The 14,886-nt window shown below is 40.9% G+C and overlaps 1 protein-coding gene across 2 annotated transcripts in view; it reads right to left on the reverse strand.

Annotated features, from left to right (window-relative positions):
* Positions 1-14,886, reverse strand: part of PTBP3 (polypyrimidine tract binding protein 3) — a 120,762-nt gene that overhangs the window by 41,197 nt on the left and 64,679 nt on the right. For both annotated transcript variants that reach the window (XM_048849677.2, XM_048849678.2), the window contains 3 exons: positions 11,672-11,841; positions 10,124-10,270; positions 995-1,159 (listed from right to left, as the gene is read on the reverse strand). In XM_048849677.2, coding sequence (XP_048705634.1) covers positions 995-1,159; positions 10,124-10,270; positions 11,672-11,841 — 482 coding nt within the window. The remainder of the gene's footprint in view (positions 1-994; positions 1,160-10,123; positions 10,271-11,671; positions 11,842-14,886) is intronic.

Here is a 14,886-nt window from a genome sequence, read left to right on the forward strand (position 1 = left end):
GGCTGCCTAGAAGCTGCAATGACACAGAACCGGGTAGGAAGCCCCTGCCACACCCTCCCCCCGCCACTCCTCCAGTACCAGCAGGGGTCACAGGCCACCTCCTCCAGCACACACACTGCCCCTGGACACACACACCCCCCAAGCACCCACAGCCCCCCGCCCAAGTTTTAGTCAGGGTGGGTATTTTTAGCACAAGTCATGGACAGGTCACGGGCTGTGAATTTTTGTTTAGGGCCCATGACCTGTCCGTGACTTTTACTAAAAATACTTGTGACTAACACGTAGCCTTATCTATGACTGATAACCCTAACTACTTGCCTAGTTTTAGGCATCCCAAGCTTATGGTTCCTACACTACAGCGATCATCTTTCTAGTAAAGGACAGAACAGCAATCTCTATTACAGTCTTTTCATCATGCATCTTAAAATTGATCAGGGGGTTGCTGGTGATAAAGCACTTCCCCTTGCCCAGGAGCTAAGTATACAGTCTCTAGAACACACACTTCCTTCAAATCCATATAAATTAGGTTATTTATAGGTAAATATTACAACTAAAATAAAATTATGTCAGTCTGACCGTCCAAAAAATGATAATGAAACAGAATATTTACATAACAAATTCTTAGGAGCAACTGTATGCCCAGGAATGAGCTACCGAAAAAACTGGCACAAAAGTTAACAATAAAGCATGACAGTTTTGATGTTTCTTCCTCAACATGCTATTTAAAAGTCCTTACTCAAAGAAGCAGGAGGATCAAAAGACGGCATGGAAGAGCGAGTGTCACTAGTAAGAACAAAGAATACATTTGTCATTTTGAATTAAATCCACTCAAACATGGCACTATAATAATTGACTACAGTTCATCTTGAAGTGGCAATCCTCACACACGTTGAACATCCGAAGTACAATTTCTAGACAAAGAGGTACTGGATTTACACTAGCATTATAGATAGTATTTAATAACCATTTGTTTCCTCTCCCCACACCTCGTTACCTGATACAGCACTTCCAAAGTGACAGGGTAGAAAAGGTTTTCAACAATAATTCGGAGAACAGAACTTTGACCTGGAAGGAGTCCACCCTCAGTAGCAGGAGCGCCTGTAAGAGCTAGGGCTCCAGACTGCACAGCATTCACTGCCTGCAATGCAGCTTGGGTTCTCTGAGAAAGAGGAGGAAGACAAGAGTTAACTTACATAAACAATTATCATGCAAATAAAATATGTAAAAATGTTGTTTATCAGTTTAAGTTATACAGACTTATATTGTACTTATATTTAGAAAATATTCACACAAGACTCCAATGGATAACTTTAGGTAAGGAGTACAGTCAAGTTATTTGGAGGAAGTATTCCGTACAGTACTTGCACACACAATATACAGCAACAAAAAAAATGGCAGACTACCTTCAATATTCATCGTGTTCCTCACTTTATTTATGATGATGCGTTGGACTAATAAAGCCTCATTTTTACAACTCTATTTTTAAATGAGCTGAAAGCCCCAAAGACCTAGGATGAGACTTTCAACACACAACAGGAGCCAAGCTGTGTCGGTCCTGTTCCAACAAGCAAATAGTGCACTGGACTGGGACTCACTGCACTACCACCAACCTGCTGTATCACCAACTCATTTCACCCCTCTGCCTTAGTTCCATTATCTGTAAAATGGTAATAAGGATACCTACCTTTCTTTGTAAAGCTATTTGAGATCTATGGATGAGAAGCATTATATAAAAGCTTATTATGATACCACTGTGTTACCACTACCATGTAGACCCAATAAAGGATAGAACTGGTCTACTGTTGAGCAGTGGGACTCCGCTGGTCCATTTTACTTTAATGGTGTATTCTGCAAAAATCATGCATCACACAAACACACATCTAAAACTGTATAAGATTATGCATTTTGATTGTTAATTAAAATGTTTACTTGATGTGGTGTTTGCTTTTCCCTTTATTAACTTCACACATATGGAGAGGAAGTCAGTCTTCTGAAGACAGAACTGTTAGCCAGATTGCTGTAGGTTTGATTAGGAACATGAGTTCTATTTATCCACAATCACGTGTACTTTGGATATACCTGGCCTCAGCCTGCTATTCTGTACCCTTTCACATTCCTGAGGTATGTTGCAACTCACTCTCCGGAGCAACTTTAAGAAGACTGCAAGCCAGTGGACCAACTCACCAGCCAGTGCATCAAAACCATTTCCAACAGAGTCAGGATTTCAATCCCTATTCTTCAGGGATCGAGTTATATTTTTCAAAAACTTCAAACTATAAATCATGCCCTTTCTCCTGACCTGGGGTCTCCTACAGGAGTGTATCTACTCCCTCTTGGCTCCCCAGGCCACCTGCTTTTTTACTCCCTTTTGCTGGAGCCTTCCTCCACCATACTGACTTCCAGCCTTCTCAGCCTGCTCCCTGCAGGGTTGCATACTCAGGCTGTCTGCCTGGAAGCTAAGGAGAGCCCCACTGCTTCCTAATCTCATTTTGCGCTTTATATCCCACCAGGCCTCCTCTCAGCTTTCTACCATGTGACTTCTAGCACTTATTCCTCTCACCTGGAAAGCACAGGGTGAAGCTGAGCCCCAATTCCCTCAAAAGACTCATCCTGGGACACTGATACTATGAACTGTGAATGCAGGCATAAGCGGAACCAGTTACTCCAAACCCCTCTACCAGGTCCTCTACATTGAAATTCAAAGGCAAGAGATAAGAAACTTGAGTTCAGGAAAATTAAATGGCAAAAAGGTTCATTAATGCAGGGTTAAAGATGCCCAGTGATAGTGTGGGCCCTTCCAGAACAGTAAGTTTGGCAAAATTCACACTTCTGAAAACCAGGAAATACAGAATTAAGGTAAATGTCCACACAATTTTAATAATCTTAGAAGCTGGGAACAGCTACTGGGAATTATCTGCATGTACTCCAGCTGCATTCTCGGTGTTAGGTGAGCATATTAAATGGTGGAGGAATAAGCTGGAACAGCTTGGAAGAGCTGTGATTGTGATATGAAGAGATATGGGAATTTGTCTAAAGCACATTACAGAGCTGTGACTGTGCTATGAAGAAATCTGGGTCTGAGTCCCCCCATGTGTGTTGTCAAAGGAAAAAGGTGCATCTGTACCTACAGGTGCATTTCAACACAGAACTGGGTATGTTGTGTCGTAGCAGGACACTGGGGTCTTCTTGCCATGGGTACTGTCAGTACTGAGGTGGGATATGAAAGCAGTCTGTGGATTTAATAGTGATATGGGAAAGGAGAGGTTACCTACGTCATACAGTAATTGGAGTTCAAGATGTTTGTCCCTGTGAGCACTTCACTTCAGGTGCACATGTAGTCCATACACCTTTGATTGCAGAATTTTGGCAGCAGTGCCTGATTGGCCTGTGCCTGTGTTCTAGGCATCCTCATACCCCATACCGAGAAGATATACAGCCATGTGGATGAACTACCCCTCAGTTCCTTCTCCTCCACAAACTCTCACAAGACAAGACTCTGAAGCAGTGGGGATGGAGGTTAGATAGTGGAGCAACACCCATAGGGTCAAACATCTCAAAGAACTCCCGTTACTGTACAAGATAAGCAACCTCTCTTTTTTCACACAACATCCCTTTGGGTGTGTCACTTCAGGTGACTCCCAAGCAGTATTTCCTGAAGACAGCAGAAGCTTTGGAGAAGATTCTAAGACTGATGTCAGAACTCCAGTGCTGTGAAGCACATCTTCTCTAGAGGCATACACTGAAGTATAATGTTTGGAAACAGTATGAATGAAAGCCTAAATGGCAGCTCTGCAAATTTCTGCAACTGGTACATGTTTTTAAACAGTGCCATGAAAGTAGCTTGAGATCTGAAAGAATCTGAAGTTGGGGCTGTTCCAGATCCTCGACCGAAAACATCAAAATTGATGATCAGCAAAGGAAGGCTGGGTAGTAGCAATCAATACAGAAGATGGATTACTTTTCTGATACCTAGATCTCTTCTTGGGTGGCTCAGTAGACCAATGGAAGGTACAGAATTAGACTGGGCAGGATCTCTGAGCCATCTGTGACCCGCTAAACTCTTTTGCACACGTGTGCAGATCCCAAGTGAGCAGTTTGGACCTTGAACCCTTGAGGGTGTGGCAAGGACTAATCACTAGACTCATTGAAGAGCTTACGTATGTCAAAAGGAAGGTCCTCTACAGTGGTTTGAACACCCCTCCCCGCCATGGGGGGGAAGAGGAGAGAGAACCTTCACCTTTGTAGCCACGACCCTTGATGCACGACAATCACTGTAGAAACAGAGCAGACTGCAATATCAGCCGCATCCAGCAAGGCCTGTAACAAGGTCCTTGTTAGGAGCTGAACCTTAGTGACGATCGCCTTCCAGCGGTCGGTTCTTGATGTTCCAAGTGGAGAGAGTGTCAATAAATTACATTTGCTGTAGTTGATGTGATTACACTTCACCATTAAAGCTTGGCCTGGAAAGTGGAAAATCCCCAAATAGGGGAACAAAGAAGCGAGGTGTTAATATTGAGTCTTAAAAGCCACAGATCTTGAGAGGCTCAGGGAGAACTCAAAATTTAACAGCCACTTTTACTGCTCCCACACACAAGCTTGGGCAGAAGAGAGAGAGGGGCATGCTTTCATAGAAAAGGGTCTTTTGAACTGCAGGACCAGCTGAGAAAGTAACTAAAGTAAAGTGTAATTGGTCTGCGTGTCCCTGAAGAAGTGAACTGCAAACCCAGAGCTCTCAAAAGGTCTGAATGTTGGGAAAGGGTGGGCTTAAAGTACTGGGGGGTCTCCACTAATCCTGGTAGGCCTAGAGAGCAGCTGTCTGTCAGGTCCCATTTCTGTGAAGGATAACAAGAAAGCCTGTGCCTAGAAAGCACGCCAGAGACCAAGGAAAGAGAGAGTACTGCAACTGACTCAGACCAAAGGAAGCTTAAGAGCACACAGTTTAAAGTGCCCCAGTGTGGTGGTCACAAACATAGCAGCCTGGTGACTCTCCAGCAGAGGGAGCTTTACCAAGGCTATATGACAGTTACAGGCAGCGGAGAGAGAGAATCTGAACTAAAATGCCTAGACCTACATCCCTGAACAGGGAAAAAAACAATACAAATGCAAAATGAGATGGTATTGACAAAAGGTGAGAAGAAGAGAATAAACTAAGTGTCTTACCCACCACACTGGAGTTCATTTTCATCTCATCTCCTAATTCTGTTGTAATTATTACTGTCATCGGACCAGGCATTATATATTTGCCACAGAAAAAGGGTGGAATTGGGACAGAGAGACTCTGCAACAAAACGTGTTCCATAAAAGACTGTGCCAAAGAAGCAATCCCCGGTATGACAATGAGAGAACCACTGTTGTAAATTAAAATTTTTAATTCTGATACTGAACTGTAAGTGACAGGTTTCAGAGTGGTAGCCGTGTTAGTCTGCATCAGCAAAAACAATGAGGAGTCCTTGTGGCATCTTAGAGACTAGCAAATTTATTTGGGCATAAGCTTTCGTGGGCTAAAACCCACTTCATCAGATGCGTGAAGTGGAAAATACAGAAAACAGTATAAATATTACAGCACGTGAAAAGATGGGAGTTGCCTTACCAAGTAGGGGTCAGTGCTAATGAGGCTAACTCAATTAAGGTGGAAGTGGCCTATTCTCAACAGTTCACAAGAAGGGAGGAGGAGGGAAATTACTTTTGTAGTGCTAATGAGGCCAATGCAATCAAGGTGGATGCCAATTTCCAACAGTTGACAAGAAGGTGAGAGTATCAGCAGAAGGGAAAATTACTTTTTTTAGTGACCTGTCCACTCCCAGTCTTTATTCAGGCCTAATTTGATGGTGTCCAGTTTGCAAATTAATTCCAGTTCTGCAGTTTCTCATGGGAGTCTGTTTTTGAAGTTTTTTTTGTTGAAGAATCGCCACTTTTATGTCTGTTATTGAGTGTCCAGGGAGATTGAAGTGTTCTCCTACTGGTTTTTGAATGTTACAATTCTTGATGTCTGATTTGTGTCCATTTATTCTTTTGCATAGAGACTGTCTGGTCTGGCCAATGTACATGGCAGAGGGGCATTGCCAATGTGATATGTGCCAGCAATGCCCCTCTTGCAGAATTGTATTTCATGCTGTAAATTGCTAGACAACCCCAATATACTAGACAGGCGAATGATCTCAAGGCATGCCTCGGCGATTAAGGGAGCTGGAGGACACAGGCAAAGGTGGAACCTTCTCCCTTTGTGAGGTTTAATGTGTGTGAGAGCATCAGTCCCTGAAAGTCTCCAGAACGCTTCTCTGCCACCATATGAGTACAAAGGTCCCAGAAATAAAGATATTAATCCCTAATACTGATCTGAAAGTCCATCACGGAGGTGATTAAGCTGGTAGTCAGAGGGAGGCTCAGAGAGAAGATGAGTCTCCTAACTGGCCTATCCCTTACCATGTTCCAGAGCAGAAATCTATTCTCCAGTCACACTGCCAAACATTTAATGAAGTCTCTAGAAACCTCTCTCCTGGAGAAATATTTTGTCCTCCTTTCCCCCCAAAAGCTGCTGTATCACAGGTTCTTCCAAAATGAACATGAGAAAATTAGAGGGGAGTTTTTATCTAGTCATCTTTCCAGGTTTTTAAACAGAGTTGCTACCTGATCTACAGACACCAGTTTGGTGGTGAAGTTCATGGCACAGATTAACATATCAAATACAGAAAGCTGCATGGGAGCATTTACATGGGATTGATTTGACCCCTTCATTCTAAATTGACTCACTATGATAGCCTATCCAGGAAAGTAGAAAGAGACGACAGGTATCTGAAAGGCCATACTACATTCTTTCAAAGAGCAGCCAGAGTTTATCTGGTCTTTATGTAAAAAGATAAGTTCAAGGTGAATGAATGTCTTGGCAAGAGACTCTATTCCTATCTCTAGACTGGAGAGCTTCATGAGATCCTTTGAAAAAATACTAGTTAAAGAATTGTTCACTGAGCAGCTGTAAAAGAAGAGAACAGAAGCAGCCTGCCCTGAAATATTTCAAGGGTTCCCACGTACAGTTTACTCCTCCTTTTCTCACACTGGGAAAAACTAGCACACAATTAGCTGATAGAGCTAGCCATCGCCTTTTCTGCTGGCTCCTCTATATAAGCAGGGTAAACTGCTGTTACAGCAGCCTCTGACACTATCCAACTCAGAATGAGAAGCCACTGCAGAATTTGTCAGCCCCATAGTAAACCATTAACCTACCTTCTAACAGTGGCCAATGTCAGATGCTTAAGAGAGAATTAACTGAACAGGGAAATTTCAAGTGATCCAGCCATTGATGAACCTATCTTCCAGGAACTTATCTAATTCTTTTTTGAACCCAGTTCTACTTTTGGCCTTCACAACATCCCATGACAATGAATTCCACAGGTTGACTGTGTGTTGCGTGAAGTACTTCCTTTTGTTTGTTTTAAACCTGCTGCCTATTAATTTCATCAAGTGACCCCTAGTTCTTGTGTTACATGAAAGGCATAAATAAAATTTCCCTATTCACTTTCTCTATCCCATCCATGATTTTATAAACCTCTATCATATCTTCCCTTAGTCGTCTCTTTCCTAAGCTGAATAAACCCAGTCTTTTTAATCTTTCCTCATATGGAAGCTGTTCTATACCCTAATAATTTTTGTTGGCCTTCTCTGTACCTTTTCTAATTCTAATAAACCTTTTTTGAGATGGGGTGACCAGAACTCCATACCGTCTTCAAGGTGTGGAGACATCGCGGATTTATATAGTAGCATTATATTTTCTATTTTATTATCTCTTTCCTAATGGTTCCTAACTTTATCATCTTTTTTTGACTACTGCTGCCGACTGAGTGGATGTTTTCAGGGAACTATCCACAAAGACTCCAAGCAGCTCATTCAAACCCCATAATTTTGTATATATAGTTGGGATCACTTTTTCCAATGTACACTTCTTTGCACTTAACACTGAATTTCATCTGCCATTTTGTTGCCAGTCATCCAGTTTAATTAGATCCCTTTGTAACTTTTCAAAGTCAGCTCTGAACTTGATGTTTGAGTAATTTTGTATCATCTGCAAATTTGCCACCTCACTGAACATCTCTTTTTCCAAATAATTTATGAATATGATGAACAGCACTGGTCTCAGTACAGATCCTTGGGGGACCCTGCTACTTAACTCTCTTGATTGTGAACACTGACCATTTATTCCTATGTTTTGTTTCCTATCTTTTACACAGTTACTGATCCAGGAGAGGACCTTCCCTCTTATCCCATGATTGCTTAGTTTGCTTAAAAGCCTTTGGTGAGGGACCCTGTCAAAGGATTTCTGAAAGTCCAAGTTCACTATACCCATTAGCAAAAAGAAAAGGAGTACTTGTGGCACCTTAGAGACTAACCAATTTATTTGAGCATGAGCTTTCGTGAGCTACAGCTCACTTCATCGGATGCATACCGTGGAAACTGCAGAAGACATTATATACACACAGAGACCATGAAACAATACCTCCTCCCACCCCACTGTCCTGCTGGTAATAGCTTATCTAAAGTAATCATTAAGTTGGGCCATTTCCAGCACAAATCCAGGTTTTCTCACCCTCCGCCCCATTAGATTACTCTTGTTACTCCTGAAAGAATTCTGCACCCCTGCAGGGAAGCAGAATTCATATGGCCTGCATATTTCTGTGCCCCCCACACAGAAAAAAAACAAAAGAAATCTGCGTCTGGAGCAGCCTCAAAGATGCAAATCAATGGGTGTGTGTGTGTGGGGGGAATGGGGACTGGGCCTGAGTGCCTGCGGGGGAGACGTCAGGGTGTGGGGACGGCCAACAAGCGAGAGAGAATCCGTCCCTCTCGCTTCCCAGCTTCAGGGATGTGGAGGAGGCTAGGTCTTTTTGCAGGAGGAAGGCCCTGTCCCTGAGGCAAAAATGTACCAGCCTGCCTGCCTAGTAAGATGTTTGTAACTTCCTGATAATTGAAAAAACAGTTAATTAAATTAGTATCATGTTACTGAAAATTGTTTTTAAGTTAACTAAAATAATGGTTTTTTTTGTTTGTTTGTTTTTTTTGTTTTGTTTTTTTACAAAAGCTAAAGTAAATGTTGCTGGTTAATTGATCTCACTCTCTGGAGACAGAAATGTAGCAGCTTGTCTGCACAGTAACATTGTTAATGATCCTATTGCTAGTTAACTACTCCCATTCTCAGTCAATTCCCCCAAGAACATAAAAGCTGTAAGGCCCCTACATTGCCGGAGTGATGTAAAGCTTTATAAATGACAGTAATGGAATTTATTAGGAACATCTATGTGCTTTCTCACTTTATCCCTGTGCCAAAGTTGCACAATGGGGTTAGATTTTACTTATCCATTAAAAAAAAAAAGAAAAAAAAAAGGCTTTGTTGGCGAATAAAAACAAACAATTATCAAGCAGTCAATAAAATGTCAGGACAATCAGAACCAAGCACTTATCAAAGTACCCAGCCAGGTCTAGGACAATGATTAGCAAAACTCTATGACTTTTATGTGTGAAATTCCAATTTTTTAAAAAAAAATTTGGTGCTGTTTGGTGTTCTGTAATGTAATTTAAATGAAAATATAGAATTATAACTGGAATGCAGGGTTTTAGTTACCAAGTATTTGTAACTTAACTTTCATGCGTTTAGGAAATGCTGAATAGTTATTGTAACTTTCTTTTGTATTGCAGTTTAAAATAACTTACCAAAACAATTGAAACTGGTGTGATTATAATGCATTATTTTGAGACACAATATTTGCAGAATTTTTAAAATTTTGGCGCAGAATTTTTAACTGTTTGGCACAGAATCCCCCCCAGGAGTATCTTGTCCACATACTTCTTGTTCTTTACTACAGTTTCACCCATTTTGCTTGGTCCTGAAGTTAAGCTCTCTGACCTGTAATTGCCTTTTTTATATAAAGAGCTTTTAATGTGCAACAGCAATTTACAGACATGAAAGATGACAAGTCCCTGCCTAAGAGAGCTTACAATCTAATTTATGATTGAATGGAGCAATATTCTGTCAAAGCTGACTACTCATTTTACATCAACAGATAGCAGTTCATTAATTTAATGTTCACTAATGTACAACTGTATTCATTTTTTAAAATACATGTATTATACTTACAGCCTGATTTGGCAGATTGTCAGTCTTTAGTTCTCTGTGATTGGAATACTGAATATAAACAGGCTGACTGCGGAGGTGAGGCGTAACAGGAGTGTAGTAGTTCACCATAGTAACGGCAGCTTCTTCGGAAGCCATTTCCAAGAAAGCCTAAAAATCAACAGAAATATTGCAATTTTCAATTTTTTTTGTTTGCATAACATACTGAAGAATCATTTATCCACCAAATCCACCTCATCTGAAAAACTCATGTGAACTAAAAGTACACATGTGATTTGCTCAGTATTTAGAAACAAAATACTATTTATGATTTATATTTTTCAAAATACTTTTGAGACTTGCAATTACTTTAGAGTTAACCTGCAAATCCTTTTTAAATTTCTATTACGGTAAAAGAGCCCACAACCAGATCAGGTTTCCACAGAGGCACTAAACATATGATGTATGGAATGCTCTCAACACCCAATGGAAGACGTAAAGTTTCCTCTATCGCTTTTTAGGTCCCAAATTCAGAATTGCTACTCATTTCACATTAACAGGTTGTTGTTTTTTTACATAATGCTCAATGTTTACCATGCTGATGTCACCATACCTACCACAGAACTTCATTAGGGCCTGCAGAATGCCAAAAGGCACAACGACAAGTAAATTTTTGTATCACTATTTTGCAAGAATTTGTTATTTGGTATATAATATCAAACTTTGCAAAATCAAGCATGTTGAAAAAACAATCTTACTTTACTCCACATCATGGTGGTTGTGACATAAAATGAATGCATCACATCAACCAGAAGAGTAATATACTGATGGTTGGGGACACTTATATTCCCACTGTCTTGCAAGCACAAACATGTGGCAGGGATAGTTATATTAAACTTTAGTGACTACAGCACCCTGGTAATGAGTTTCATACCTTCCTGGAACCGTGCTGTCCCCAACTACCCAATCATCCAAACATGAGAATATATGTACTCAGTTAAGCAGTATGATGGTGCACAAACTGGAAGCTAGTTAGTGTCAAATGACATCACCAAAAGAAATGCCTAAAACACTAGGGTTTATTTAAAAAATAAAGATTTCACTGTTTATTCAGGGTAAAGCTTATGTTTACTTAGTTAAGCAAAAAACAGTTACGTTTTTCTTTAAATAAAAAATAAAATGTAGGTAACCATAGTTCTCTATCCTCAGCAGGAAGTTTGAGAACAGCTGTCAGCATCTATGTAGTTCTTTACCTCTGTACAAGTATTTTGTACAATACAGTCAATAAAAAGCATTACTCAGCAGGCTGAACATTAAGTAACAGGACTATTCATTTCATCTCTTCCAATAATATAAAGAATGGCATTTTATTACGTTGGGCATTTACACAGATTTTATGATCAATATCATCACATCATTTAAAAATGTTTTAAAACTGATGTGCTAAAGTCCTGAATAATCTATAAAATAATAATTGGCCCTACAAAATTTCAGGCAAATGCAATATCAAAGAGGTTAACTTGTATATAAGTAGCATTCTCTTGTATTTTACTTATGCAAATAACTACATACCTGACTTTTTCCTTTCAACATCAAGAGATTGGTTACTTTGCCAAAAGGGAGACCTAATGAAATGACCTCTGCTTCAGTGACATCATTTGGAATTTTACGAAGATGAAGGACACGAGAAGGGGAGCAGGGAGATCTGTCTCCTTTAAATTTCTTATTGTCATTCCCATTAGCTAGAATATCAGAGAAAGAACAATTACTACAAAATGTATAATTCTGAAAAAGTAGTCGGATTATTTCCTTTACTAGTATTAAAGGTGATCACCATCTGTAGTTATCAATAGTAAAAGAGAGACAATCTACTCAATTAAGACCATCAAAAGTAGTTTAAAAAAATACATCTGCTCATGATTTCCTCTGCAAACCTGTGTTGTTTTAGAGCCACCAGGCCGTGACCCTCTCCTCCAAGTCCCTCTTCAAGGTCTATGTGTACCATGTCATGTACAAGAAGTTAACCAACTAATCATACATTGAAAGGCAGTTGGAGATAGGTGATAAAATAAAAATGTACTCTCTGTTCTATTCTTCTCCATCACCCTCTTTCTGTTGCTCATATTCCTTGATTGTAAAATCATTATGGTAGGGAGGGTCCAGTGTGACTAAAGCAACTAGTTAAACTGTGGGTACGAATATAAATAAACTTTTAAAATATTCTCCCTCATATTCATGAGTTAAAAAAACAGGAAACTGACTATACAGAAAGCGTGGTCAAATGCACCTATAAACGAGAAACATTTTATTCTCGAATCTTGTGTTACAACTAGATAAAATTTCAGAAGAGTAATTTTTAAGTTAACAGTTTCCATCTAAGTGACACATAGGTTAGAAAGTTCTTATCAGAAACCTCCGGATGTCTTATGAATAGCAGGCAAAGTATATTTTTTGTGCTTTTAATTACATCCTGTTGCATAATAAGGAACCAGACTCTACCACATTGTAATCTGAAGGAAGAAGCTGTAACTACAAAACTTTTTTCCCATATTGTCACTCATAGTTGAGGGCAACTGTACCTATATTCCCCCTCCATGGTCTACCAAAGGCACGTACTTTTAGGTTTCTGGTTCCCAGCTGTCCCCTCTCTTGAGCAGAGATTCTCCAGACAAATCACTTGACACAGGTTGTCCCAAAAATTCATTCTTGTTTGGCGCATTGCTCAAATCAGTCCCTCTGAAGTTCATAACAATTCCCAGGGTTCACATCATATATCCTCCCTAGAGAGGTTACATTCAATCACAGCCCACAGTAATACATAACCTTAGCATTTAGTACAACCGACTCCAAAAATATTTAAATTTCATTCAATAAAGTTTTTCAAGGTTACTGTAACTGGAGTTCAAGATGTTTTGTCCACAAGGATCCCACTGCAGGTGTGCACAAGCCTGAAATATTTTAGCCACCAGTATATGCTGGGGCTGTGTATGCACCTTGCACACCTCTGCCCCCTCCCCCTCATCAAGGGTATTAAGGGCGAAGCAAACACCATTCAGTGATCTTCCAGAAAACACCATCCTAGCCACCATGGATGAAGAGGCTCTCTACACAAACATCCCACATGCAGATGGAATACAAGCTGTCAGGAACAGTATCCCTGATGATGCCACAGCACAACTGGTTGCCAAGTTCTGTGACTTTATCCTCACGCACAATTATTTCAAACTTGGTGACAATATATACCTCCAGACCAGTTGCACCTCTATGGGCACCTGCATGGCCCCACAATATGCTAACATTTTTATGGCTGACCTGGAACAACGCTTCCTCAGCTCTCGTCTACTCACGCCCCTTCTCTACCTACACTACATTGATGACATCTTCATCACCTGGACCCATGGGAAGGAAATCCTAAAAGAATTCCACCACAATTTCAATGGCTTCCACCCCACCATCAACCTAAGCCTGGACCAATCTACATGGGAGGTCCACTTCCTAGACACCACGGTGCAAATAAGTGACCGTCATGTTAACACCACCCAATACCGAAAACCCACCAATCGCTATTCCTACCTTCATGCCTCCAGCTTCCATCGCAGACACACCACACGATCCATTGTCTACAGCCAAGAGCTGAGGTACAACAGCATTTTCTCCAACCCCTCAGACAGAGACCAACACCTACAAGATCTTCACTAAGCATTCTCAAAACTACGATACCCACATGAGGAAATAAGGAAACAGATCAACAGAGCCAGACGTGTACCCAGAAGCCTCCTGCTGCAAAACAAGCCCAAGAAAGAAACCAACAGAACTCCACTGGCCATCACATACAGTCCTCAGCTAAAACCTCTCTAACACAACATCAGTGATCTACAACCTATCCTGGACAATGACCCCTCAATTTCACAGGCCTTGGGAGGCAGGACAGTCCTTGCCTACAGACAACCTGCCAACCTGAAGCATACTCTCACCAGCAACTACACACCGCACCATAGTAACTAACTCAGGAACCAATCCATGCAACAAACCTCAATGCCAACTCTGCCCACATATCTACACTAGCGACACCATCACAGGACGTAACCAGAACAGCCACACCATGACTGGTTCATTCACCTGCACGTCCACCAATGTAATATACGCCATCATGTGCCAGCAATGCCCCTCTGCTATGTACATCGGCCAAATTGGACAGTCCCTATGTAAAAGGATAAATAAACACAAATCAGATATTAGGAATGCAGAAGAACACTTCAACCTCACTGGACAGCAGATCTAAAAGGTAGCCATCCTACAGCAAAACAACTTCAGGACCAGACTTCAAAGAGACCCTGCTGAGCTTCAGTTCATTTGCAAATTTGACACCATCAGCTCAGGATTAAACAAAGACTGTGAATGGCTAGCCAACTACAAAAAGCAGTTTCTCCTCCCTTGGTGTTCACACCTCAACTGCTAGAAGAGGGCCTCATCCTCCCTGATTGAACTAACCTCATTATTCCTAGCCTGATTTTTGCTTGCATATTTATACCTGCCTCTGGAAATTTCCACTCCATGCATCTGACGAAGTGGGTATTCACCCTCGAAAGCTTATGCTCCAGTAAGTCTGTTAGTCTATAAGGTGCCACAGCACTCTTTACCATTCAGTTCTTTCACCAAAACAGAAATCCAGGTAAGAACTCCATATTAGTGAAGAAGAAAGGAGAGTTATGGGATCCACAAGGACAAAGGCATCAAGAAAAACTGGTTACTGTAAAGTATGTAGACTCTGAGGAGTCATCCAGAGG

Source organism: Caretta caretta, chromosome 5 (genome assembly GCF_965140235.1).
Source record: "Caretta caretta isolate rCarCar2 chromosome 5, rCarCar1.hap1, whole genome shotgun sequence".
Taxonomy (NCBI): Eukaryota; Metazoa; Chordata; order Testudines; family Cheloniidae; genus Caretta; species Caretta caretta.